The sequence below is a fragment of the Cygnus olor genome, chromosome 3, assembly GCF_009769625.2.
Source record: "Cygnus olor isolate bCygOlo1 chromosome 3, bCygOlo1.pri.v2, whole genome shotgun sequence".
In the NCBI taxonomy this organism is placed as follows: domain Eukaryota; kingdom Metazoa; phylum Chordata; class Aves; order Anseriformes; family Anatidae; genus Cygnus; species Cygnus olor.
This window is the reverse complement of record NC_049171.1, coordinates 64064072-64077152: the sequence shown is the minus strand read 5'-3', so window position 1 is coordinate 64077152 and position 13081 is coordinate 64064072. Positions and strand designations below refer to the sequence as shown.

General features: G+C 45.0%; 1 protein-coding gene across 1 annotated transcript in view; it reads left to right on the top strand.

Annotated features, from left to right (window-relative positions):
- The window catches only part of HIVEP2 (HIVEP zinc finger 2), a 124101-nt gene extending 120013 nt beyond the window's left edge, over nt 1-4088 (top strand). The window contains 1 exon segment of the mRNA XM_040554285.1: nt 1519-4088. Coding sequence (XP_040410219.1) covers nt 1519-2337 — 819 coding nt within the window. The 3' untranslated portion in view covers nt 2338-4088.
- The last annotated feature ends 8993 nt before the right edge of the window (nt 4089-13081 follow it).

Sequence of the window (13081 nt, the reverse complement as noted above, 5' to 3'; positions counted from 1 at the left end):
GACTCAAGTGTCTCACTTTCTGAATAGGAAAATTCCCAGAATTAGATTATTCTCAGAATAATAGCATCTTTTAAGTTCAAGTTTGATGATTATGGGTCACCCTTCCTGTCTCAGCGTTGATTTATATTCAACAGGACAAAGCATCTGAGCACAGTGAGATTCAGCCACTGGGTAGCACAGAAACTGAGTCTTTAATTGCCCCCTAAACCCATTCCCCAGGATGGGATCAAGAGGTCGCTTAATGGCTTGAGAGCTAGGATTTCCCAGCAGTGAAGTGCTGCCACTGCAGTGCATTGGCATTTAGCAGCGCAGTCCTCAGGCTGCCACATCAGGACTGGGGCTCTGGGCAACTGATAGGTGTTTGGTCAATTTTCAGAGCAGAGATGGGTATTTGTGTTCATTTAATTTCCTATGGGCATCCCCGAGAGTTGTGTGGCCAAATCCCACATACAATTATGCAAATGTCATCCTGCACTTCTGTCATCGTTATTTCTCTGTTCAACAATAAACGATACTTAATCATCAGATAGAAAACAAATTTTAAAAGTTAAGAACAAAAAAAAGAGAAATCCAAAAGCCCAAGGCATATTTAATGCTGAGTGGAGATGAAGCTATTCATTCTTCCAAGACAGGAACTAATGGGAAGACACTGAAAAAGTCAGTACAGTGAGATTGTTTTTTATTAGCCATTACAAAATCCTTCATTCTTCTCAATCCCATTATGAGTGGGTGAGTGTCCCCACTACAGAATCATCACTTTCACTCACAGTTAATGCCTGTGCTTTTGTTATTATTTATTGTTTACACTACAGATAGGCCAGAATGGTGCTCCATTGTGTTAATGACTATAAAAACTTCTTTGCACAGAGATATTTGAACTTCCCTGGAAATACTTGTCCCCTTTTGTCAAGGAGGTGGATGGGTAAAGCTTAACAGTGGGGGGTAGGAGGACAAAGTCCCTTCCCTGGGGCTTCAGAGCAGGACCTTTCAACAGACAGAACTTGGGTACATGCAGTCAGATTTTTCCCGTACTGGTGGCAAACAGGGAGCATTCAGATGTGCATTTCTCTACAGCAAAGACTCGATACCCAATGCAGGCTGCCAGTACCAGCACAGTTTGCACAATTTACCAAACCAGAGGGTAAGATGGATGTCCTGGCCAAATTTCTCTTGGGGAATGAAACTCTATCTACCCCAAATTCTCTCTGCAGTTTCAGTTGAATATAATACTCTTCACTTCCTGACATAAATTGCTGCATTGTATTGCTGAACACTTAACTAGCTGCTGCATTTCACCTCAGAGGCAAGAGCCCTGCAGGGCTGAGCTAAGCAAAACCTCCTATGTTGTTTGGATAAGCAATTAGTGGAGTTTTCCAGACGCTTTGGGATCCATCTGGATGAAAGGTGCTATGTGAACAGGAGGCCGTGTTGCACAGGAAAGCAGATAGGTGGTTTGGCAGCGTGACAAGAATTTTGCTAGTGGCAGCGCTGACGTTTCTTTTGTTTTTCTGGTTACAGAGGAGGGGATTGTCTCAGGGGCCTTACTTCAGCTTATATGGAGAAAAAGGAGCTATGGAGCACCACGGGTCTAGCCCATTCCCTGAAGGTCCGAATGACTACGTCTTCAGTCACCTTCCACTACACTCCCAGCAACAAATCCGAGCACCCATCCCCATGATGCCTATTGGGGGTATTCAGATGGTCCATTCAGTACCTGTGGCCCTTTCAGGTTTACATCCTCCGTCCACTCTTGCCCTGCAGAGGGAGGGCTCTGAGGAGAAGCAAAGAGGACCTGCAGAAATCCTCACGAAAGAGTCATACGGTGTTTCCAAGCACCACGAGAAGCGTACCTCTCTGCACAGCTTGCACCCGACCGCTCCCTCCAGTGCACCCTCCTCTCCGTTGCTGTTGCTGACACAGAGCACTTCAGAGGACAGTGTAATAGCGACAGAGGGGGAGCAGGAGGAGAACATACAGACTTGTACGAAAGCCATAGCCTCTCTGCGAATCGCCACAGAAGAAGCTGCTCTGCATGGGGCGGAGCACCCACAGAGGCCTTCTGAGCCTCACCAGAAACCCTCAGAAAGTGCACATTTTAGCATTAAACACTTTAGTGGATCTGAGCCGGGCCAGACCTGTGCCTCAGCCACCCATCCTGACTTGCACGGTGGTGAACAGGACAGTTTTGGTACATCACAGACTGCGCTAGCCCATCCCACCTTTTACAACAAGAGCTTTGTGGACGTCCGACAGATGGGCTTTCACAGCAGGAATGAGCCCCCATCAAGCACACAGGAAAGAAAAGATCCGTCGTCTGAGAAGAGCAAGCCACATTGATCTGAGATGCATGGAGACTTTCACCCATACATTTACCCCACTTTTTTTTCTAGAGATAGAAGAAGTATCCAACTTTACAGCATGCCTGTTCTAAGTTACAGTAGTTTGCTATTATATATACTTTTGTTATATCAAAAGAATTAGATAAAATAACAAGTCATCATGAGCCTGACCAAAATTAAATTTGAAATTCTTATTGGGTCTGGTACTTTTAAATTGTACAGATGTTTGTGCCTTTTCTTTACTTTGCTTATATTCTTATAAGCATTTTTTTAGCAGTAATTTGTACATATTTTAGAATTTGTGTATCTGCTTTGTAATAAATGTAATTTCTTTCCTTTTTTGGACACTTGGATCTAAATGATGTAAAGCAAAACAGCATCAATATATGTGAGGTTGCACTAAAACATATTTTTATATGATTAAAACTGAACAGCTTTTATGTACAGCTCTGATTCTGTAATACTAATATTTATTTACTTTGTTTCATAAATTGTAAATTTTTTTCTTAATGTTGTGGATTGCTTTTCTATGTGAAGCATGGGATTTACTGTTGCGTAATTAGAACAAAATGTATATTGTAAAACAAGATATTTAAACTAGAGTATCTTATCTTATTCTGCACTTATGCATTAGTTAAAAAAAAAAGATAAAGGATGTATCAGTCAGTTCTTAACTCTTGTAATTTTTTTTTGTCTCTTGTTTGCTGGATTGACTATAACTTAAGTGCTGATTGTGATTTTAAACTGATAGTACCGTAAAGCATTAAAGTAAAACAATGTGCTATTGTGAGTTTTTTCAAAGCTTTATAAAACAGTTATAAATATATTAAAAGTATTTGGTCTTATGTGAACATGTTGATCTAGATACTCCTTTAAAAAGCTATGGGAAAACATTCCACCCCATGTAGATACGTACAAGTGCATCACTGGTGCCGGCTGCGTAACTCACCTGCACATGCCTGGTCAGCCGTGCCATGCAGGCGCTGAGTGGGGGCACCACTGGCTCCAAGGCAGGCAGGCCATCAGGCCACGGCTTCACCTGCTCCTCCCTCTCCAGAAACAGGGTGGCAAGGCCCCTATGGCCACATGGGGCTTGGTGAGGAGCTGGACAAGCGGCACCACACTGAGCCCCAGCAGTCCCCAGCTTGCGAGCATCCACAGCACCTCTGCCCAAGCTGAGCGTGGAGCTTAGGTGTCACGCAGAGGTGCCCCGGAGTGTGAGCAAGGGACTTGGAGGGGGAAAAATGACATTTCCTCACACCTGAACACCAGCAGCTGGTCACTCCCCACTGCGACACCTGAGTCAGCTGTAGGGGAGGCTCCCCGTCCTGCGGATGGGGGAGCATGATGGCCCTTCCAGCTAAGCAGACAGCACCACCACCCTGGCATCTTCAAGGAGCAGGATTCATGGGCAAGGAAGTCACAGTCTTCCAGAGCAGGGTCTCCATCTGTGCGAGGTTTGATCCAGAAGAAAGTCAATAGGAGCCCGGGCTTGTGTTTGAACATCTGTGGTGGGTTATCACTACCACCAGCAGCATGCGTGTGTGTGCGCACACACTCTCACACACACATACACACACACACACACACACACTCACACACAGACATACACATGAAAGAAACCAACAACCTGGATTATATTTTGTGCTATTTAGTGGATTATAATTCTGTGAAACCAAGTTTGTATATTGACTTACAATACATTTAAGGAGTGTTCTTTAAAAAGAAATAAATATACAGTTACATGCATGAGGTGTCTAGTTTTCATGTGTTCTTTGCATTTTCCAAGTTTATTGGCGTTACAGTACATTGTCAGAAGCTTTTGTTCACAAGTGCTGCTTTCCTGCACAAGGAGCACCCTTAAGAGTGTGAGTAGCAGCTAAATTTGTGGATTGCATTTTGGCCTCATGAGATATTATCAGACTAAACCAGTTTATTTCTCCAATAATACCATGTGCGGACAGAACCACAGAACTGGTATGTTGTCATAATTCTAACACTACGGCATATGACTAGCCTAACACCATAATGGACTGTGACCAGCTATAACCATTAAAGATTAGTTTCTTGTCTCCATTGGGGTGTTCTTACCTTTATTCCAAATCATTATGGTAACCCTGCCAAGATAAGTGCATGCAAGAAAGCTGGTTCATCTCAGGCTGGAGAGAGAAGCAGTGTATGTAGTTGGAGGCAAGCAGCTTGTTGGATTGTGCTTCCATTAAAAAAAAAAAAAGTCAATTATACATTTTAAATAAACAAGTCTTATCTGATAAAAACCTCTCTTCTCCTTGGCTTCATGGCTGTATTAAGAACAGAATGCTCTGCACAGTGATCAGCTAATCAGGTAATCACAGATATTTTATTAAAAAGGAACCAAGCTAACCCCCTGATGGTAAATGTTCTATTAACATTGCCTTTATAAGCAACCCCCTTACTGTGGCAGTTACTGCTGGCTTGTCTGATTATTTTAATTAATTTGCAGCTGCAATTTACCATCCACCTTTTCAGCCTTGGGACATTTTTTTTTTTTTATAATCATTGAGCAAATATCACTGAAATTACATGTGATATTTTGGGGTTAGAATGGAGCAACCCTAAAGAGGTTTCAGGTATTTATAATCTTAATTGTATTTTCTTAATGAGTTAATGTTTATACAATGCTTTGAAAAAAAACATTCTCATGCAAGTCCTCGGCATTGATTATGACTACTTTTTACGCGTTAGAAGGGATGTGGAGGAGGAAGGCAAACAAGTCCGACAAAGATTTCACAGGCACAAGCAGCTTTCAGAACTGACAAAGCCAGTACAGTAATTGATAGTTTTGTGAGTGCTTTGTCTGCTCTGAGCCATCAGCGGTAACAAAGGTGTGGGGCTGCATTTGTGTGCTGCTGTGCCGAGCTAACACACCTTTCCTCGGGCCTGGAGACTCCGGCTCAGTGCTGCAGTAACACGACTGCATGGCCTCCTGCTGGGGTTGCCTGTGCTGGTAGCTCTTCCGAGGGCGCTGGGGTGGAGTTTCCTCAAAAGTACTTGCTACAGCGGGGGGCACATAGGCCTGATGAGAGTTTCATGAGTGCTGTGATTATCTGGCTCTTAGTTCCCCAAGGCGCAGTTCCCAAGCATGGTTGGTACCACTGCAGCTGGCAATGACCTGTTGGCTGTTTCATACAACAGCCTCTTCTCATCCTCAGCAGCCGGTTAATTTTTCATGGCTAGCCTCTGTACTTAACAGGGAGATGGGACCAAGAAGAATAACTCTGAGATCTCTGCTGTAAAAGTTCCGTGTTTTTAAATGGGATGAACACAAGAGGTTTAACAGGGCACATTAGAAAACTGCAGAACCTAATGAGGATTTTTTTATATGCAATATGCTATGGAATTTCTAAGTTGGGAATATAATTACCTATTACATTGTTCAAGGAGGTTATAATTTTCTGTGAAGATCCATATGTCTCTTCTGTAAAGCACAAGGGAGATACAGATGCTCTGGCAAGCACTCTTTATTCCATTCTCTCAGAATACTGTCACCAGAGTCACTTCAGGATTTATTTGCGTCAGCAAAATGGAGAGCGTATCGGTCTCACATAGCTGCCTGCACAACGCTCTTATGAAACTTTAGATTCCAACTATGGGTAGCTACTCTATCGCATGTTAAATGCCATTGTGTGAACTTACCCGTTGTCGGACACATTGCCAGCTGTGGGTAAGACTTAGTACCAATAAAGGACAGTTAGCTGAAGCAGGCCCAAAGTGGATTCACGCTACTTAGTTACACAAATTTCAGTCCAAGAATGCTAGAGTCGGCTCCCATTTAACTCCAGCGGCACCTAACCTTAGGAGATGCCACCTTGCTTGAGGCTGGTTCCTTCAGTTCTGCTTTTGGGCATGAGCTGAACTTCTCTCCTCAAAACTGTGTGAGTCCTGTTCTTCTCCCAGTCTGACCTGGACACCAGAAACTACACATTTCTTGGCCTAGATCCTCCAAGGGACCTGCCCTGCTGAAGTGGATCTTTGGAAATACCTCACATAGGATGAAATGAGTCTCCCTGTTGAATTACACTTATGACAAGTGCAGTCACCACCTCTTATAGATTAGCCTAATAACTTAGTCCCCTTTCCTGGGTATCTAAAAATACATTTCTGTCTATAAACCTCTCCCCTGGTAGTCTATTAGTTCAGTCTCCTGGGAGAGAGCCCTAAGTACCCCCACAAGGAGTAGAAGAGTCTTTGCTTTCCTGTTGAAATTCTGCTACTGTGAAGCAAGAAATTCAAGATTCATTGTCTCAGCAAGACGGTAGTGTATGCTCCCCAAGACGAAAAGCTGTTTGGAGAAGTGTATGTAAATATGTGACCTGCTCAGTGGGGAAGGAGTCATCTGGAAGGCCAGTGACTACAGTGGTGTGGCAGAGGCTTTGAAGGACAGGGACTGGAGCTCATGCATTTTCTTGCCTGTGGCTACCTGAACAGCTTCTAAAGTGTGATTTCAAACATGCTTCTTGCTTAGCACCCAGCTACTCTCTGAGGTGGCTGAGTCTCCCATGTCCAATGGCGGCCAGATGACAGGCTTACGGCTCTGGGCTTCAGAGTGAGAACCAAGCCCACAAAAGTTAGGTGCTGCAATGCTTGACTCCTTTATGTTTTTGCCCTAAATAGCTCAGAGAGAACAAGCCTTATTGATTTAGTACCTTGCACAGTGGAACAAGTCAATGGGATTTATCCTTTTAAGTCATTTAGCCACCTCTGAAAATCCCAATCTATATTCTCTAAAGAATGTCCCTAAAGTAAATTCAGGATATTCAATGCAAAACCTACACAGCACATTATATATTTTAGTCTAGCCACTTTTTTTTTTTTTTAGTTAAATTGCCTGCATGAAAAAAAATCAGCAGTCTGTATACTAATTAAATTTGTTACTGTGATGATGTCCCTGTGCCCTTTTCTCAATACAGATCACATACGCTAACATGGACTCTGAACACATGCTTACTGTAGGCTCAATTTAAGATGAAAATTCTGGATAGTTTGACTTGTTCTGCGATTATTCTTGGGGTCTTTACATATGCTATGTCTGTCACTTGTGTTTCTGCAACCTTTAATATACCTGCTTTTAACTGGATTAGGCACCCCCAATATCACCAGGAATGTTGGAAACAGCTTTCCGTGTGAAACACTCAGCTTTTGACTTTCTGTGATGCCTACATGAGCTGTAAGAAGTTGATCTGTTGTGTGTACAGAAGTGTGGTGTGTGTTTTTTTTTTAATTTTTTTTTCAAATGATTGTGTTTTCATTTGTGAGTATAGAGGTGTCCTGTACATATGGTTCACATGTGTGGGGTTATATAGGCATACACTACACATGATTGAATTTAAACAAGAGATAATGTCTCTGTCTTCTTTATACAAGATGATCTTGAGCTGGACCCCTGAGGAGGCTGGGATGGATTAAACCCCTTGCTGGGATCAGACCCCTGCAGTGACCACAAACCACTGAAATCCCCATAAAGGATGAAATGGCATTCAGGGACTGCTCGTTCTCTGTGCTGGCACCTAGCTGCACATCATGCCTTGGTGTCATTTTCCCTGCAGCTTAAAGAAACAAGAATGACCTCCTGTTGTGTCGTGCATTGCTGTAGGTTGTATAATCCTCTCCACTCACATCAAAGCTAGAGGCAAGCTCCTCAGCCAAGGCTCATCAGCCTAGCTCCAGTGCTACCAGTGCACCTCTGCTGCAGAGCAGCCAAAGGACTTAGCACACCTAACACCTCTGAGGCCCAGTCAAACATTTAAATAACCTGCACAAGCTTGACTGCTTGCAAGCTTGCGAAAGCAAAACAAAACAAAACAAAACAAAGTGCTTTTGAAAAGCAGTAAAAATTTCTGCTCTAGTGCATTTCCCTGTTTTTCTGCATTGTATGAATATTCATTCCGAAGCTGACAAGAGGAGGGGAGCTTGATCAGCAGCAGGCCTGATCAAAAACAAAAACAGTATTACCACATAAACTGCCTTTTCGCATTCTTTCCCAATGAGTGACATCTCATAACTGACAGGAGTATTGCTAAGCAAGCAGTCAGTATGAATATGTATGGCGGCACACACAGCCCCACGAACACCCAGCAAGGTGGAGAAAGCCAGTAGAGGCAGCTCCGGCTCTGTGCTAGAGAACAGCGTTTCCTTTCCCTCTTCCCTGCCAGAATATAAGAAGAGGCTGACACCATGCCATAGAAACTAATGGAGTTTCCACATTCATTTTAACAGCAGGAGATTCAGTCTCTGAAGGCTTGTTTCCATGAGGTGATGAGAAATCTTGCTGCTAAAGTTGCAGGGATGTCAGAGCATTTGGTGCTTTGCCAGTTCAACTTCTTTCACTCCCATCTGCTCCCGGAGAAACGAAGGTCTTTGCCTGCCTCAGTTGCACTCTGCCAGGGCAAGGGGCCGGGGGTGCAGCTCCAGGCTGTGGAGGGAGGTGGTCCCTCCATACCCCAAGTGCTGGTGTCCTGTCCTGAATCCTCCAGGTGTATTAGCATTGGCCCTCTGAGCAGGGAGATTTTCTAGTCTGCAAGGCTTAGGGGACGACTTGTGTGCTTATTCTTCCTAAAGAGATATACACTCATATTCTCCAATGGGTTATTTTGAAAGGGTAAATATTTCACAAGCCAGGTTTGCTGAAGAGCTGGGGTGTTTCATGGAGGCACTCATATGAAGTGGTCAGATTTTTCAAAAGTGCTGAGCACTTGTTCTCGGCAGAAACTGCTGGATTCTGGGCACGATGGAAAATCTGGCCCTTAGAAACTTCTTAATGACTAACTTAATGACGTCTGGCACTTCACTTCCATTTGTTATTTCTCACAATCTTCCTTCCCTCCACAACATCCATATTTAGCCAGAAAGAAAGAAAGAAAGAAAGACAAAAAAAAAAAAAAAATGAAATAACGAGCAAATTTTCATGGCTCAAATAGCCTGCTCCATTTTGCTGCCAGGAAAAATGAAAATGATAAAGTGGAGACTTTGACCAGTTTTGTGACAAAGTTTTTCCTCTCCATTTCATATTTCATTATTACATTTTAACAGTTAAATGTGGGACTGGTGCAGAGAGACATCTTGGACTCATCTTAAATCTTTCAGAAGTTTTGTTTGGACAGTCAGTAGAGAGGGGATTTTAACCAAAAAAAAAAAAAAAAGAAGAGAGGCAAAGGCATGGTGTGCTGAGGGGAGCTGTCTTTCTCTGGCAGAAGATGAGCTAAATAGGCTAATAGTTTTTTCCATCTGTATTTCCTATCGTCCTACTGTGAGCAGAAGGGATTCGGATCCAACTGATCTCTCAGGGTGGGGGGGCGGAGAGGGCTGGCGGATGCTGTAAGCAGAGCCTGGCTGCCTGCTCCATCACTTAACACAGGCAGCAGTGGGAAGCTGAGGGGAATAACACCCCTACCGTGTTGCCCCCGCTCCACGGGATCCCACCAAACATTTTTGCTGTCTCTCTGCAGTGCTGGATTGCAGCCAGGCTATAAGAGTGAAGGATCAGCCACCGTCTAGAGCACTGCCCTGTGCTAACCCGCTGGATTTCCATGTCGAAGTCCAAGGGAGAGTTAATACTGCTTTGAGCAGCCTAAGCTTTGGCTGGGCTTGCTCTCTAGCTGCTACCGCGCAGCTATGCGCTGGCTCCAACGGTGCCAGGAGAGCCACTGGTGGGGTACCACTGGCTGGGGCAGCCCCGTGGGTCAGGGCATTGCGAGGAGGGAGCTGGGGGGGGGGCTCCGGGGCAGCTGCTCCTGGGGGACACGCTGCTCAGGCTCTGCTGGCAGGTTGGTGTCCCACGAGGAGAACTTGGAAATGCTGTGTCCTGGAGCTCACAAAGTTTCCTGGCTCCTGCAGTCTGATTTTCCAGGAAAGGGGACAATCTAAACCCTCCGATGATTTGGTTTGCTGTTTTTCTTAAAATTAAGGTATTTGAAATAATGCCAACAGTGCCAAACATTACCCATTCTCTGGGGGAACATGGGGCAGGAACCAAAAATACGTTGTCACAATGCAGACTACCTGAGAATTTCACTAAATTAAAAAGGGCACTGAAGAAGTGAGTCCCTAACCATTTTTAAAGGGTAGGATGGATCTCCCTCCCCCCCCCCTCCCCCCCCCCCCCCAGCTTTGGCCTGTTAGTTTCAGAAACATCAGCAGTGACGATGATTTAGTCATCTGTATTCTGCTTTAATGGAATGCCAGCTCCTGATTTTATACACAAGTTTCTTGATAGACTGCCTATTTCGGCAGAAATTACTGTTGTCAGCTTGGTGTTCGGGGTGTTAAAATCATCAATGTCACAATGTTCTAAATAGGTGATGCAAAATGTGACATCCAAAGAGAAGAACTCAGAGGGTGTGACATTTTCCAAAAATTCACCATATTTCAAACGCTACAGAGTCTGCAGCGAAAGGAATAGGGGGAAGGGAGAGGAGGCCTTTCTGTGCTGTAACGCCTGAAATGCTACAATGGAGTTTGAAGGTGCAAATCAGGCTATAACAAAACATGAGTGTGCATGCTTTCAACACCAAAATGACTTACTGGCTGCTAATTAAGTCTCACTGCAAATGGGATTTCATTTTTATTTTTGATGGAAAAAGTGGTTTTATTACATTTACTTGGCTGACAGCCAGGAGTACAGCTCAATACGAATCGAGCAAAGTTAAAGGCCTTCTGCAGCAACATATGGCTTGTTTGGGAAGTATGAGTCATAAATGGAACCAGATGCAAAAAAAATATAGTTATAAGAAGGTAGCAACTGTCCTCAGGCAGATGCCGATATTGTTATTTCTGATGTTTCCACCTCGTTGTGAAAAATTTACATGTGCATATTAGTGAACAGTTTTTTCCAACACGGACTGTCTGTTTCAAAGCCTTTAGATGGCATAGGTCCACTCACTCTGCTCCTGTTGCTGGTTAATACCTTACACAAGTTATTTTCTCCTTGTGACTTATTAAAACAGGACTTCCAGAGATGTTTCTCTCCAGGTTTGATTATATGTGTCTTAAGGTGGGCCTACGTGAGCATTGACTCCTGGCTCCCTGAAGACCCCAGGTGGCCTTCAGGGCTGCTTCTGACACACAGGGCTGGCCTTCATCTTGCTCTCCACTCCCTGTGGAAATGCAGGCTGGCAGGAATGTGTCCTTGCACAGGGAGGAACCCCGTGGACGCCTCGCCACCACACCCTGCGCCTATCTGCGAAGATGGCCAGCGTGTGTGTGCCTGCAAATGCACAAGCCGGCTCGGGTGCCAGGAGAATGACAATCACCACAGGTGGAGGAGCTGTCAGGGGCCATCTTCTGCCAAGAGCTCCGGCAGCCTGTAGTGAGGCAGTGAGTAAACAGGGGGGTACAGGAGCGGTGAATGGCAGAGGGTGTGGGCAGGCTGGGGGCATTTCTGCACCATTAGTAGTGCCGCCAGCTCTTTGCCCAGAGGCTGCTGGAGTGGCTGCTGGTAAAGGGCCCTCTGCAACCACAGAAAAAGCTGCATGTATGTACTCTCGTTGCTGCCTTGTGCACCCACAGAATGTGTGTGCTTTTAGCACAGAGGCCCACATGTTCCTAAGAGTTTGGTTCTTGAGCCATAAGGTACCATTTTCCTTCCACCAGAGTCCCGTGTCCATGATTTACCCTGTTCCTGTTGTCTGTCTCTTCTAAATCCTCCAGCCATTCACTCCCTGTTTCCAAGGACGGATGTCAAGAACTTTGGCAAAGATTAAGTCAGCAAGATCCTCTTCCTTCCCACATAAAATCCCCTCTTACAGAGGTAAGACAGATGCGCTGGAGCTCTCTGCGGGACAAAGCCTAGGTACCCCTGGTTGCAACGGAAACAATGTCTTACACTGTAGAGGGAAATGGTCATGTACTCTTGAACAGTGACACAAACCACCCCATGCAAACAGTGTAGGTGCAAGCATTAGGCTCTGTAGGCTAGGCTATAAATCAGTCCTACCCAGTGGTGGACACCAGAGCAAGAGCACAGAGTGAATGAACCCTGCTGGAAGGCAGTGCCCTGCTGCAGGCATCTTCCTCACCCTGGCTCTCCCTGAATCCTTTGCCAAGAGTCCTCTGCTGCGGGCGGGTTTGCACAGGTCAGGGCTCTCACGTGGCTCAGCCGTGCTGCAGCTCCTCACAGGAGATGGGCAGTGGGCAAGGTCCTTGGAGATCTTGTGAGACAGCCTCTTTGCGCAGTGGCCTTTTCCAGCAGGAAGTGCAAGAGTTGCCTGGGGCTTTGCTCACGTCCTTCACCTGGGAAGCTCAACACTTGAAGCACAGCTTGAACCACTGCCCTTTTCGTGACAGGCTTTTTGTATACTTAGAAAAAGACTACTGTATTAATTAAGTGATTATCAGATCTCACAGCGTCTGACATCGTTTGGTCTCCAAAGCTTAACATGTCATCTGTCTCTCTCAGCAGAAATGCCTTTGCATTCCGTGGCCATAGCCCACCCAAAATGTCCAGCCACGCAGTTACACCAGCTCCAGTCTCTCCTTTTGTTGTTTAAGCTCCTGCCCAGTTACTCTGACATATGAGCAGCCTGGCTCAGCTGAAGAGGGGAAACCAGCTCAGCTCATAACTTGGAGGTATGCTTCCTCCCTCCTTATCTGCGTGAAGAGTCGAACTACAGGCAAACACTACCTCCCAGGGCTTGCATTACACCATACATGCAACCCTTTGCATTTTAGGAATTCAGATTGCATATCTGAGTTGGAATGTTATTTCC